Below are 13,223 nucleotides of genomic sequence, written 5' to 3' on the forward strand. Positions count from 1 at the left end.
TAAATGCTTTTTTTTTCTCTTCTACCTTCAGAGACACCCCCCCTCCTCCCCTCGCTTCCAGTCTTTGTTGCTCGCTCTCTTTGTAGAAGTCCTCGTATCCTCACCGCTCCGTTCGCCCCCTCCTCCCCTCCTCCTTTTTTCCCGACGCCCACGCTCCTCTCCACCGCTCTCATAACTCAGCTGTTACTTGGCAACGTGGTCCCAGCTGGACCCAGCATCAGCCGCGTTGCCACGGCAACAGTACGCACACATGCAGACACGGTAAACATGTTGGTGTTTAGAGGCTACATGCACTGAAAAACACTAGTGTGTACCCAGTGCTGTAACATCCATCGTGCACCTGCAGCATCCTCACATCAGTGGTCACAGTGAAACTAAATGAGTGGATTTGCACAACTTGCTTCCTCCACCTGCAAAAGCCAAGATCCACTCTCACCGCTTCGATTCTGGGAAACAAACCTCTTCTCTCTGGGCAACACTGCATCTGTCGTCATAGCAACCGGATCCATCATCTGCAGGGGGATCAATTGATTCATTATTAACTGAGGCGCAGCCATCCTTCTCTGCTTCCAGTTCACGTCTACTTACTCTGCCTTCAAGCATCCATTATTGACGTCTGAGCCGGCCCACTCACTGGGCCGAAGAATAGGGAGCTGTCAAGTCTCGATCACAGAAATATAACTCAGATTCTATATTTTTCTTCTGGAGAAAAAAAAACTGTGTGTTTGCTGACCGGCGTGAAAGACTCGCGGCAGGTTAGGAAATGCAATTTGTACAAGCTGCTCACACAATCGAAAAATCATACAGAGGAATAAAAACACACTTCTAACCCAAAAATCATCCGGTGGCCATTCCTACATGTGGCAGGAATCTTAAAAGAGGTGGAGGAATGAGGGCACGAGGGTCTTTGTTGCACAGACAGGATGAATTAGCATTACCGGGGGCTTATAAAAAGGGAGGGCTGAATGTAACGTGACACACGGAGCCTGCTCAAAACGCTGCTTTCTGGAGCAGGGCATTTATAGCTGCAGGGGAAGACACGCTTTGATGATATCCCCCTGTCTTCCAGGCTGCCCTCTGTCGTGTGGCTGCACACCTAAGTAGAGCCCAGAGGCACTGGGATGGGTGGGGAGCTCCAGTTTCAAGGAAGGAAAAAAGACAAATGTATATTATTGGAAAATGTGCGCTAAATGGATGATGTCAGCTGCGGCACTTTGACATTTTAATGTCATCTCTGAGGGAATTACATCATTAGCCCTCTTTCCTGGCCTGGCTCGATGCTGGGAAACCTCCTAATGGATGTCAACAAGCCGTCCCTCTGGAAGAGTGGAGCAGGAGGAGGGTGATGTGAGAGAGGGTGTTGATGGTGGTGGGTGGAGAGGGAGGGGTGTGTGTGGGGGGGTTGCTTTTACTGAGCTTTTCACTGAGCTATGTGAGGCCTCACACTGAGCGTCATCTGGACTAAAAGCCTACAGCGCATTTCTCGCCATAAGATTAACTCGATCTGCGTCCTGATCAGACAAAGTGCAATCATCTGCAGGCTCCGCCCGTTCCTCGGTGTTGACCCCGGATGACCGCCCCGCCCCCCCCACCGACGTGTAGCAGCCCCGCGCCAGAGTTGTTTGTTCATTATTTCATGCATTTATAATTACAGGAGCACACTGGGTTGGCGGCGTGCAAGTCTCCGCAACGATTGTGCTCCTTTCAATTTGAGAGGCTGTCAGCGTCAGATGCTGTATCCAATAATTGATTCATTAATCATCTACAAGTCCATTAAATTCGAATCAAGCGCAGGAATGCGGGCTTTTCTGGGTGAAACTAAGTGGTGAAGAACTTAACAGTGTGATTGACTCTGCGGCACTGAGAAATAATTTATGGAGAGAAGCACCTCAAACTTTGATAAGGATATCAGGGAAAAAAAAGCCTTTTATATGCTAATGAAAGTAGTAGCGTGGCTTGAAAACAAACATAACAAGTCGCTCATATTTTAGGCAATAATATCAAATCATCACGGCAGCTGAAAATAGACTCCAAACAAACACGGAGGGGAGATCAAGGCTTTAGCGTAAAATAGGTCAGATGGAGGATATTCATGGAGCTCAGCTGAATCTCAAAGCAAACCGGGGATATGTTAGCGTGAGCTCACATGGCACTACGCTGACATAAATCAACAGCGTGTTGGAGGAGAGGACTCACGTCTGACAAAATTAGTGCTGAGGGCTAAAATAGAAGAGATGAAACGGGGAGAAAATGAATTGCATGAAACGGAGAGAATAGAATAACAACTGGTTTCTTTCAGGCGCCGCGCTCGTCTTGTACCGACGGTGAATTGGGCTGCACGGTGGATCATCTCAGCCCCGAAGAGGATTTGGCGGCGAGTTAAAAGCTGGGGATGGGAAAAGAGTGGCGCGGCTCTGTGGCTTAGGTTCACCGAACAATCATGAGGCTGACCGGTAATTCAAACAGAGGGAAATCATATTTCCAGAAGGACACAAAAAGCGCCTCACTTGGTAGCGTGAGAATCAGATGTCGGGTTCCAACGCGGCCCCCGTTCTCTGCGTCACCATCTTGAGGACTTTTATTTGAGAGTCAGAGCCCGACTCGCCGTTATTATCTCACTGAATATGAGCCTGTAATCTCTCTCCCCAGTTCATTGAGAAAAGGAGATTTGATGTGACAAATCCAGGGCCCCAGATGACAAATAAGTCAGGAATCTGCCGTGATAAGTACCACTCACTTCATGGTGCGGCTCCCTCCCAGACAGGAAATGAGAGGGATATCTGTGTCACTCTGGTTTTCTCCCCTCCTGTTGATACGTGAATGAATTAGCATCAAAGCGTGACCCAGAAAGAGTCACGACCGGCCGGGCACGTGATCGGATCGATCTGCTGAACGCAGCCCTCCGTGACGTCTTTAAACTCCCCAGCGAGGACACCACAAACTGCGCCTTTGATGCCATTTGTCTCGCATCCCCTCTACAAAAGCAGCCCCTCATGTAAAGTTAAAAAGTTGCTGTCATCTCGCGAGCGCGAAACGCACGCATGCATCCATCATCAGACTGGAGACAGGTTACATAAACAACGCAAAATGTAAAATAGTTCCGCATGCACAGCCTGACACAAAAATAGTGCGCATGAATGAATAACATTAAACGAGTGGGGCAGATAAGCTACCCCCTTATGTGCTCGCCTCAGATTCAAATTTAGCTTTTGCGTAGGGAATTGATGAGACACAGAGCTCAAAGCCAAAGTCTTCAAAGACCGTGGTTACACAAGATGCAAGGCGGCAAACCCACTTTGTAGTTCTCGGGTGAACGAGTGGGTTGTAGCTGCCGAGCTGCCGGGTGATACGGCAACGGAGCGCTGCGAGCCCAAGAAAATATGATAAAATACGAAAGTTACACCAAGGTTACACTGCGTGTAGAGGAGAACAGGAGTGATCTTCTTTTTTTTTTCCCCTTATGTTTTTTTTTTCAGATGACTGTAGTTGTGGGAGTTGGGGTTACTCTATCATGTTTCAAGGTTAAGGTCCCCTTTATCGTTGCTATAAAACATAGCAGGTGTGGGAGAAAGAAGGCGCTGGAACGCCAGGGGAGAGCGAGACACAGAGATACGGAGACAAAGAGAGAGCTGATGGTATAATCGTGCAAGCAAACGGTTTCATCATACTCAAACGGGGGGGAATGTCCGCGGAGGGGAGCCGAACTGTGGAGGAATAGTTTGACATGCAGGGAAATATTAACTTTCATGCTGAAAGTTAGATGAGCACATTGACATCAACAACATGAAGCTAAAGCTAGCAGCTGTTAGCTTAGCTTAGCATAAAGACTGGAAACAGCTAGCCAGGCTCTCAAAGGGTTTGCAGAATCCGCCTTCTAGCATCAGGTGTCAGAGATTTGGGTTTGGGTTCTGGCTAAATGTGCAATATGTAAGCATTTTATTATCAGTTTATATTATTTTAAAAAATTACTAACACTTTCAACAGAGTGAAGAAATAATAGTTTTGATATTTATGCATTGTGTAGCAAACTCTATTAGAGATGGAGATGGAGAATGCTAACCAGTTAGCCCGCAGACACTTGAAGAGGTGATAGTCTGATAGGAAAAAACACCAACACTCCCAAGGCCAGCAAGCTGATCGGTTAACCAAGCTTATTAGCTAACAGCACCTACAGTTAGCAATCACTCTTGTGATGTGTGGTCCCCGATTTGTTCACGTTGCACGTTCAGGTAAGAGGACACAAACAATTTATGAAACATACACGACACTTTGAGTTAGCATACTTTATGCTTCGCTTTTTGAAAACAGCCAAGTTAAAACATGTTAATTCGCTAGCTAATTTGTGTGTTCAGACAGAAAGACGTGACTGAAAATGTTTCCACACAACAAACAGAAATGATCCAAGGGTTTAGCCTAAGCTAACGATACGAGGTGAAAAACCCTCTTCACTTTCAGTCTTAACATGCTTTTAGCACTGAACTAGGTTCGCTAGCTGTTTGCCCATCTTTCCAGTCTTTATGTTAGGCTAAGCTAGCCATCTGCTGGCTCTTACTAGTTTTCAGTAAGGTAGAGAATAAGCTCATGTCCCAAGATGTCAAACTTTTCATTTAAAGAGAACATTTCAGCAAGACTGGCTCCTGTCCTGAGGACTGGTTTCCAGTTTCCAAGCTTTTCTCCTCCTGAGACACCATTTGAATCCCTCCCAGCCCCGGGCCTGTTGTGAAACAGCACTTCAGATTACCACATTATTATGAATATTGCATTATTAATGGCAGTCTGCAGCAGCAAACTACTTGTCTTGGTAAAACTGAGAGGGATGGAAAGGAAGTCGAGGATTGCTACATTCTTGCAGAGGCCCCACATTCCCCAGAGCCCCACAGCAGGTTTGTTGTAGCTCATACAGTTCCTCCTCTGCTCCCCCCGTCCCTCTGTGCACCCACACACACACACACACACACACACACACACACACACTCACACACCCCTCCAGCCCCCAGCTTCCTGTGCAGCAGCATGGCCGCTCAACCTTTCCCTGTTCTGAGCTCGGTCAAGCTCCAGCTCCCTCCACCCCGCCGCTCCAAATACATTATTTACACTCTCCTCCCCTCCCTTCAGCTCGGCTCAAAAGAATCAGGGCAGAGGGAAATAACACCACTGTATAACCTCCCCCCCTCTCCCCCATACACTGACACACACACTGACACACACACACAAGCTCAACCCTCCCTCCCTCCACCACCAGCGCCGCCCCACCTGCTCGCTCTTTTCTCACTCTGCGTGATGAAAATACAGCACAGGGCTGGGCTGCGACAATGGGAAACTCTGTGAGGCCCCAGCCCTCCCATTAATCCCCTCTGACATGCCTCCCGAGGGCAGGGATTTGCTACAAGTCAATGCAGGAGACCTACAGTATGCAAAACAAGCCTGTCTGACTCTCTCATGATTTTCAAAGCCACTGCACTGCACAGCCTGTGAGACAGGAAGACAGATCAGAGAGAGGGAGGGTGGGGGGGGGAAATAACTGCACACAGTCTGCTTAGTTAACCCTTTCCTCGCCCGCCTGCTCAGTGTGTTTGTCACTTCCCTCTCCTAGTTTCACTCCTAGCCTCGATTGCACAGATAACACTGATGACAGATGACAGGATGGGAAGCGATGCTGAGCGGTATGTTGTGTTTTTTTGTCTGTGTTGTTTTTTTCTCTTCCCCCTCTACTGCCGCTCTCCTCTTTGTCTGCCTCCATGACGAATCCAGCTCCAAGACAGACCAAATATGAAAACCACCCAACGTAAACAGGAATTCACGAGTCATGTGATGCACTTACTCCTCTCAGGCGGAGTGGTGCTATTGAATTTCCGGCTTATCAGGCATCTAGTGATGGGGAGATATAGGTGAAGACTGGGGGGCAGGGTGTGTGTGTGTGTGTGTGTGTGAGAGAGAGACATTAGAGAGGCTGGTGGTGGTGATGATGATGGTGGGGGGGCTGCCCTGCCCACACCCTGCAGCTCACACTCACAGGGAATGTAAACAACAGGGCTGAATAGACAGGCTGAGACTACACACATGGAGGAAGGGCGGCAGAAGAAGTCAAATTACCGTGGTGAGAGCGGAACGGAAAAACAGATGACAGTAAGGCATTGCCCCACAGAGGAAGAGAAATCCGCCAGGATTTGTAGCCCGCTTCACATTCACGTGATTGGCTCCACCGCCGCCTCCCCCTCCCTCCTCACCCCCCTCTCTCTTTTTCCACCCATCCTCAGACCCTTTGAGACGGAAAAATGGGTCATCTGTGTGGAAGTTAACACTCCGAGCACGTACGGCGCTGCTTTATTTTAAGGACGTGCCTTGGAAAATTCATTCTCCTCCTCTCCCCTCGGCCTGGTGAATGACACGGAGAAGGCGTCTGGGTAATTAATATACTGTGTTGCTGCTGTGCACACAAGTGGCATTAGGGGGGAAGAGCGGCGGCCTGTATTATAGCCGCTGGCAGGGCTCGGACACGTCTCATGTTTCTCCCCGGGCCACGCCACCCTCCATGACAACGTACAGTGGGCAACCGCGGCCTGTGACATCAGCAACGGGGCGCAGACAGTGCGACTCTGATGCATCATCGCGCGGCGGGGAGACGTGTTCCAAAAACACAGAGAGGGCTCCGGGCCTCTGCGGACGCCTCCACCTAACAGCCGTCAGCAGGGCCACGGGGCTGCAAATACCTCCCCGAGAGAGGCTGCAGCTCGGAGAGTCGCTGCTTTGCGGAGCTGCCATAGCAACCGCATACAACAGAGTTATTTCTGGCTGCCTTTAACTCTCCCAAACACAGCTGCTCCTACAGATACCCGGGCCCCCGTGCATGCACGGCACTCAGCGTACAGAGCAGCAATCAGGCTTTTGACATTCAAAACTCACAAAACTGGAATAACACAGCGAAGGTAATTACTGCTGTGGATAATTTGCTGACAGGATTTCCAGTAATGAGTTGTGGAGCTCAAGTGATTAGAATATTCCCAACACAACATTTGACATACGATCAGAATCCATGCAAACAAATTACAACAGCAAGTCGGTGCTGCTTTGGTCCTCGCTTGTCGGGGCGTGTGCGTGCGTATGTGTGTGTGCGCGCGCGCACGCATGCCTAATCCTGCCTTCAATAACAGTTGATTTCCCTGCACCTGTAATGAAGGAGCGGGGTGCATCTGTCAACGTGAGCTCATTAGAAGAAAAGCATTTACACACTGTTAAAGAATCACCCCTCGCCGAGCACATGGTCTCTCCGTGCTGCAGGCACAGCCATTGTTATTGCTGTCAACTGGAACTGTTAAGCTCTCAGCTCTCTCTCCATTCAGTTGTCCTTCAGCAGCACAGCCTGGAGCAACAGTTCCCCCTACTGCACGAGAGGAGGGAGTTTCTGCACCCTCCCCTCCCCTTTTTTTTTTTTTTTTCCCTTTCCCTTCCCAGCCCCTGCTACATCAGATATGAAGAGCTGACTCATAATCCATTCATGCAACCTCAAATGGAGCAGGAATGCAATTAAAATAATGACATTAACTCTAAAAAAACCACAAAAAAACCAAGTAAAACAAGCACCTCATTGATTGCATTAATATTCTGCTGAAGGGCTGAGGAGGCCCTGTTTGAGATTACAAGCAAAAAAAAGAAGATCTGCTGTGTCATGGCCTCGTGTCAGGGCTCGTTTCACTCGGTTTTACTTCACGATGGCGTGCTCTCCTGTTTATGCTATCCTTCAGTGACCCCCACCTCAGCTGTCTCCAGCCTGCAGGGGACAGAGCATGCATCCAGCAGCCGGAGTGTTTATTTACAGGAGAGGCAGACCAGTGGCTCGCTGTGTGGACCGGGCCTGAACCTGTTCCTACACCCCAGCGCCAGCGAGCGCACCACAGCTCCAGCTTGACCTCCAACACAGTCTGCTATTTTTCTCCTCCGCCTCCCCAAAGGACACATTAACAACGAGTCACTTCATCTGCACACACACACACACACACACACTCGGGGCCAGACGACTCTGCAGGCCTCTTGACAGCCTTCTCCTTCTCCACCACATGGCAACATAGCAGGAGTGCTGAGGAGAAGGACTGCAGAACGAGCACACGAGTTCACGGAAAATGGAACACTGTCCACCATTTAGTCTTCGCCCGACATTTCTGGGCCGCCGTTCAATTTTCATTTTTCACTCCTAATGTAGAAAAACTATTTTTCCCCCTGCTCTTGTTTCCTGGCAACGTCAGGGCCCGGGCCGCTCTGGCCCAGAGTCCTTAGAAAAACAGCTGCAGACAGGGATAAAAATAATTACGGCTCTATTTGTCTTCCAAGAGACGCACTGCTCAACCTACTCCCTTCCCCGACAAGCTGCTCCACTTTCGCTCTCCTGCACACACAATAAAGCCATTCACAATAATAGATGTAGTGGCTCAGACAGGCTCGCGCTGTATGTTTCACCGCGCTGGGTGGAAACAGAAACACTGGACCTCTCAGGATGTTTTGGCACGGCTGCATTTTATTAACCGGTGTCGTGGATTCATTAACACATGCAAAGTCACGACTCAAGGTTTTTATTTGCACTCGCGTAACATTTCAGTCCCTTCAGAGCGCATTATAGGACCATCCTCCATGTTCATTTACAGCGTTTCTTCTTGGTAAACACTTCACACTTTTCATTCATTAAAATGACGCACCAGATAGAAACTGCACACACACACACACAGCTCAGAGACTATATATGTCCTGACTTCTCCTGTGCATTGCTACTGCCATCTACTGGCAAACTGAAACGCAGAAACTCAAAGTGTGTTTTTATGATTTATTTTAGGATTCACGCACATTTATATAAGAAAGACTGGAATATAAAAATAACATTTAACATCGCAAAAACAAATCTGACAATATTCCACAAGCAGGTGTTGGGTTTAGTGTAGGCACTAACATGTTTATCAACTGCACAGAGATATGTAACAAATCATTTACATACACCAGCAAAGACACTTCAACGAAATATGAAACAATTACTTTTAATGGAAATAAATAGAATAAACATGAGATCTGGTGGGAATGATTTTAGAAAGATGGAATGTGTTAAACGCTTCCCAAAATAACCTCAAGGAAATTCTGCAACACCAGAGTGCCATGATAGAGGGGTGGGAGGGTTATCTTCATCTGATGTCCAGAGGTGGAGCTCTCTCTTAACAGGCTCGCACAACTCACAACTGCAGTCACACGAAGCCATCAGTGCACAAACATCAGTGTCTCTGAAATCCCTTTACAGAATGATAATCACATCTCACAAACAGACATTCGTTCATTCATTCAACGTCATCTTCTGTTAAAGACTGTGCGCTGATGATTCGCTGAAAAACACAAGAGAACACTTTCAGACTCGCATGGAACAGAAAACGTGTGAGAAACACTTTCTGAAATCACACAGGAAATTAACAACTTGTTAGTGTTTCTGTCTTAGGGGTGAAATAACCAAGAGCGACTGACACACTGCTCTCGGCTTTGGATCCTAAGATTGATATTGCACCCTTTCTTGTCCCAGAGACCACAAATGACAACCAGGGGGTTTATTAAGGATGCTAGGCAAATAATAAATAAATAAAATCATCACACTTAAAGTGTTGACAAGGGAGCTGCAGGAAATCCTCACCTGGCTGATTGTGGGCAGTTTTGTGAGCAGCATTTGGAAGACGGGAGGGGGCAGCGTCTGCTGGAGGACCTGGAGCAGCTGCTGAGGCTGACCGCATACTGCGATCGCATTGGTCAGGTGGTCGACACCTTTCTCAAATTCACCTGGTGAGTTAGCAAAAAGATTACAAACATAAAGTTATTAAAACAGCTGCAGGATAGTTGTGGACGGCATCTAAAACCTATTATCAAAGTCAACTAATGTATTAGTTGTTTGGTCTGTAAAAATGTCAGAAAATGGTTATACAGTGACAACTTATTGATTAATTGTTGCAGCTCTTGAAAACTGACTGGTCAAAACCAGCGACAACATGTGAAAAACACTTCCTCAGATTAACAACTTGTTAGCGGTTCTGTTTTAGGGGTGAAATAACCAAGAGCGACTGACACACGTCTCTCGGCTTTGGATCCTAAGATTGATCTTGCATCCTTTCTTGTCCCAGAGACCACAAATGACAACCAGGGGGTTTATTAAGGATGCTAGGCAAAATAAATCAATAAAAATCACCACACCGAAAGATTGAATCAAGAATTGTGACCCTTTTCTGTCTTGAAAACTACTCAAATCGACGATAAAAAGACAGTTGCTGGCTACTTTTACAGTTGACAATTTAACAATTGATCGTTGCAGCTCTTGACAATTGACTGGTCTGGCCAACGCTGTTCAAATAGATAAGCATGGCCGAGGTAGTGTCACAGAATCACTTGCATTTGAGTTTATTAGTTGCCAGTTACAAAACGATGCTCTCAACGCTTTCTGTTCATCCCTTGTGTGTGTGTATGTGTGAGATGCACGTCAGCTTGCATGCTTTATGTCTGTTGAATCAACAGTGAACGATCATGTGGCTAACCTTGTGACAGCAGCTCTTCTCCGACTTGGATTTCCTCCAGGAAGAATTTCTGAACAGCTTCCGCGTCCTTCAGATCAGGCAGCTTCAAAGTCAAGGGACAGAAAAGTGGCAGACAAGCACGTGTGAGCCCATTGTGCCCCGCAGAGAGAGAGAGGGGGGAAAAACAGCAATTTATGATTTTGCATTGACCTACCTTTGCCAGTCCAGACTTTTCTTTAGATACGTTTTTCTTTCTTCTACCTGCGAAACAAACGTGGCATTAGACTGTGCTGGTAAGTTCAGTTTGCTCTTGTAAAACTTGAAGGAAAAAACACATGGGCACACTAAGTTAGCTGCAGCATGCGTCTTCCGAGAGTTAGCAATCCTGCGAGCTACCGAGAAGCATTAAATACGAATAAATGTTACAACTTTCTACACCAAGAGTGCAGAAGTAGAGCGTATAGTGAGGCTCGTTCGTTTGTCACATGGGAGATAAGGTGCTCACAGTGCTGTAACCGAAGTTGACTGCGCAGCTAACTTCATCTCTTCCTGTTCCGACTCAAACACTTACGTTCACGGAGCCTTTCTTTAAACTGAGGGTCACTCCTTCGCTTTCTGTCGAAGTAAATGCAGTATGCGATGAAAAGAGCCCCGCAGACTCCCGCAATCACCACACTCGTCCTGCCGCTCATCATATCTGAAACTTCACGGGCAAGGCACGCAGCACGCTAGCTCTCCGGGCTAGCGGCTAGCACGCTGCTAAGGAAGTGCGGAAAGGAAGTACGTAAACCATGACGCAGTGCGTAATGTCGTCGTCTCATGAGCGGCAGTAAAATGTTTATTTTTTTGATAACATTTAAGTCAGATAATTAAATACGCATAAAAATAAATATATCAAAATAACCATAAATATATAAGTGAGTCAATATAGTTCGATAAATAATTACATTGTTATATTTTTTAAAGAAAACAAAAGTATTATCATCACACTATCCTTTTAAGTATCAGTATTCATTTTAAGTACACTGCTCACAAAAATTAAAGGGACACTTTTTTTTATTGGGCCTGGCATGAAATCAGTTAAACCTGTCTGATAATTTTCTGGTTGGTTAAGCAGCTGAGGGCATCGTTAATCACTCATGGAATTAACAACAGGTGCACCACAGTGGCAACAATTAGAAAACCCTCAAAACAGGACTGGTTTTACATGCGGAGGTCAATTCAAGTTTCTCCCTCTTGATCTTTTTTGGCAGATTTTTCACTCATGCTGGTTTCGGCTTGAGTAATTATCTCTACTGGCAGTATGAGGCGATTCCTTAACCCTACAGAAGTTGCACAGGTTGTCCAACTTCTCCAGGATGGCACATCCACACATGCTGCAGCAAGAAGGTTTAATGTGTCTCCCAGCACAATCTCCAGAACATGGAGGAGATTTCAGGAGACTGGTGGTTATTCTCGGAGAGCTGGACAGGGCCGTAGAAGGTCCTCAAGCCATCAGCAAGACCGATACCTGCTCCTTTGTGCAAGGCGGAACAGGCTGAGCACTGCTCGTGCCCTACAGAATGAGCACCAGAGGGCCACTGGTGTGAATGTCTCTACCCAAACAGTCAGGAACAGACTTCATGAAGGTGGCCTGAGGGCCCGACGTCCTGTAGTGGGCCCTGTGCTCACTGCCCAGCACCATGGAGCTCGACTTGCATTTGCTGAAGAACACCAGAATTGGCAAGTCCGCCACTGGCGCCCTGTACTTTTCACAGACGAGAGCAGGTTCACCCTGAGCACCTGTGATAGACGTGAAAGAGTCTGGAGAAGACGAGGAGAACGTTATGCTGCCTGCAACGTCGTTCAACTTGACAGGTTTGGTGGTGGGTCAGTGATAGTCTGGGGAGGTATATCCATGGAGGGACGCACGGACCTCTACTGCCTAGGAAATGGTTCTCTGACTGCCATAAGGTATTGAGATGAAATCCTTCAACCCATTGTCAGACCCTACGCTGGTGCAGTAGGTCCTGGTTTCCTCCTAATGCACGACAATGCCCGGCCTCATGTGGCAAGAGTATGCAGGCAGTACCTGGAGGATGAAGGAATTGAAACAATTGAATGGCCTTCACGATCCCCTGACTTAAACCCAATAGAACATCTGTGGGACATTATGTTTCGGTCCATTAGGCGCCGCCAGGTTGCTCCTCAGACTGTATAACAGCTCAGGGATGCCCTCACACAGATCTGAGAGGAAATGCCACAAGACACCATCCGTCGTCTCATTAGGAGCATGCCGCGACATTGTCAAGCATGCATACAAGCTCGTGGGGGCCACACAAGATACTGAAAAGCATTTTGAGTTGCAGAAATTAAGTTTTTGAAAAAAATGGACTAGCCTGCCACATCTTCATTTCACTCTGATTTTAGGGTGTCTACACAATTGAGCCATCTGTAGGCTGAAAACTTATTTCCATTAAAAGACTTGGCATCCTTTTGTTCCTAAGACATTGCCCTGTCGTTATTTGTATAGATATCCAACTTCATATTGAGATCTGATGTAGCTAATGTGTTTCTTTAAAGTGCTCCTTTAATTTTTGTGAGCAGTGTATTAAAAAAGCAAATGTAGTAAAACTGCATGTTTAATTTGTATGCAGCATTTTAACATTATAGTTGGATAAAATGTGAACTGCTTTTAGTTATGACATTGACTTTTTATAT

General features: G+C 47.0%; 1 protein-coding gene and 2 non-coding genes across 3 annotated transcripts; all 3 read right to left on the minus strand.

Annotated features, from left to right (window-relative positions):
• Nucleotides 1–8,798: 8,798 nt before the first annotated feature.
• Nucleotides 8,799–11,458, minus strand: tomm20a (translocase of outer mitochondrial membrane 20). The gene is made up of 5 exons (XM_037122668.1): nucleotides 11,095–11,458; nucleotides 10,738–10,784; nucleotides 10,545–10,626; nucleotides 9,656–9,798; nucleotides 8,799–9,356 (listed from the first exon to the last, which is right to left on the minus strand). Exons 1-5 carry the CDS (start codon nucleotides 11,216–11,218, stop codon nucleotides 9,312–9,314), a joined length of 441 nt encoding a protein of 146 aa, XP_036978563.1. The 5' UTR covers nucleotides 11,219–11,458; the 3' UTR covers nucleotides 8,799–9,311.
• On the minus strand, nucleotides 9,456–9,587 carry LOC119034210. Its single transcript, XR_005079497.1, has one exon. It is a non-coding gene; the product is annotated as a small nucleolar RNA SNORA14 (small nucleolar RNA).
• On the minus strand, nucleotides 10,045–10,176 carry LOC119034211. The gene has a single exon (XR_005079498.1). It is a non-coding gene; the product is annotated as a small nucleolar RNA SNORA14 (small nucleolar RNA).
• Nucleotides 11,459–13,223: the final 1,765 nt, after the last annotated feature.

Source organism: Acanthopagrus latus, chromosome 15 (genome assembly GCF_904848185.1).
Source record: "Acanthopagrus latus isolate v.2019 chromosome 15, fAcaLat1.1, whole genome shotgun sequence".
Lineage (NCBI taxonomy): Eukaryota > Metazoa > Chordata > Actinopteri > Spariformes > Sparidae > Acanthopagrus > Acanthopagrus latus.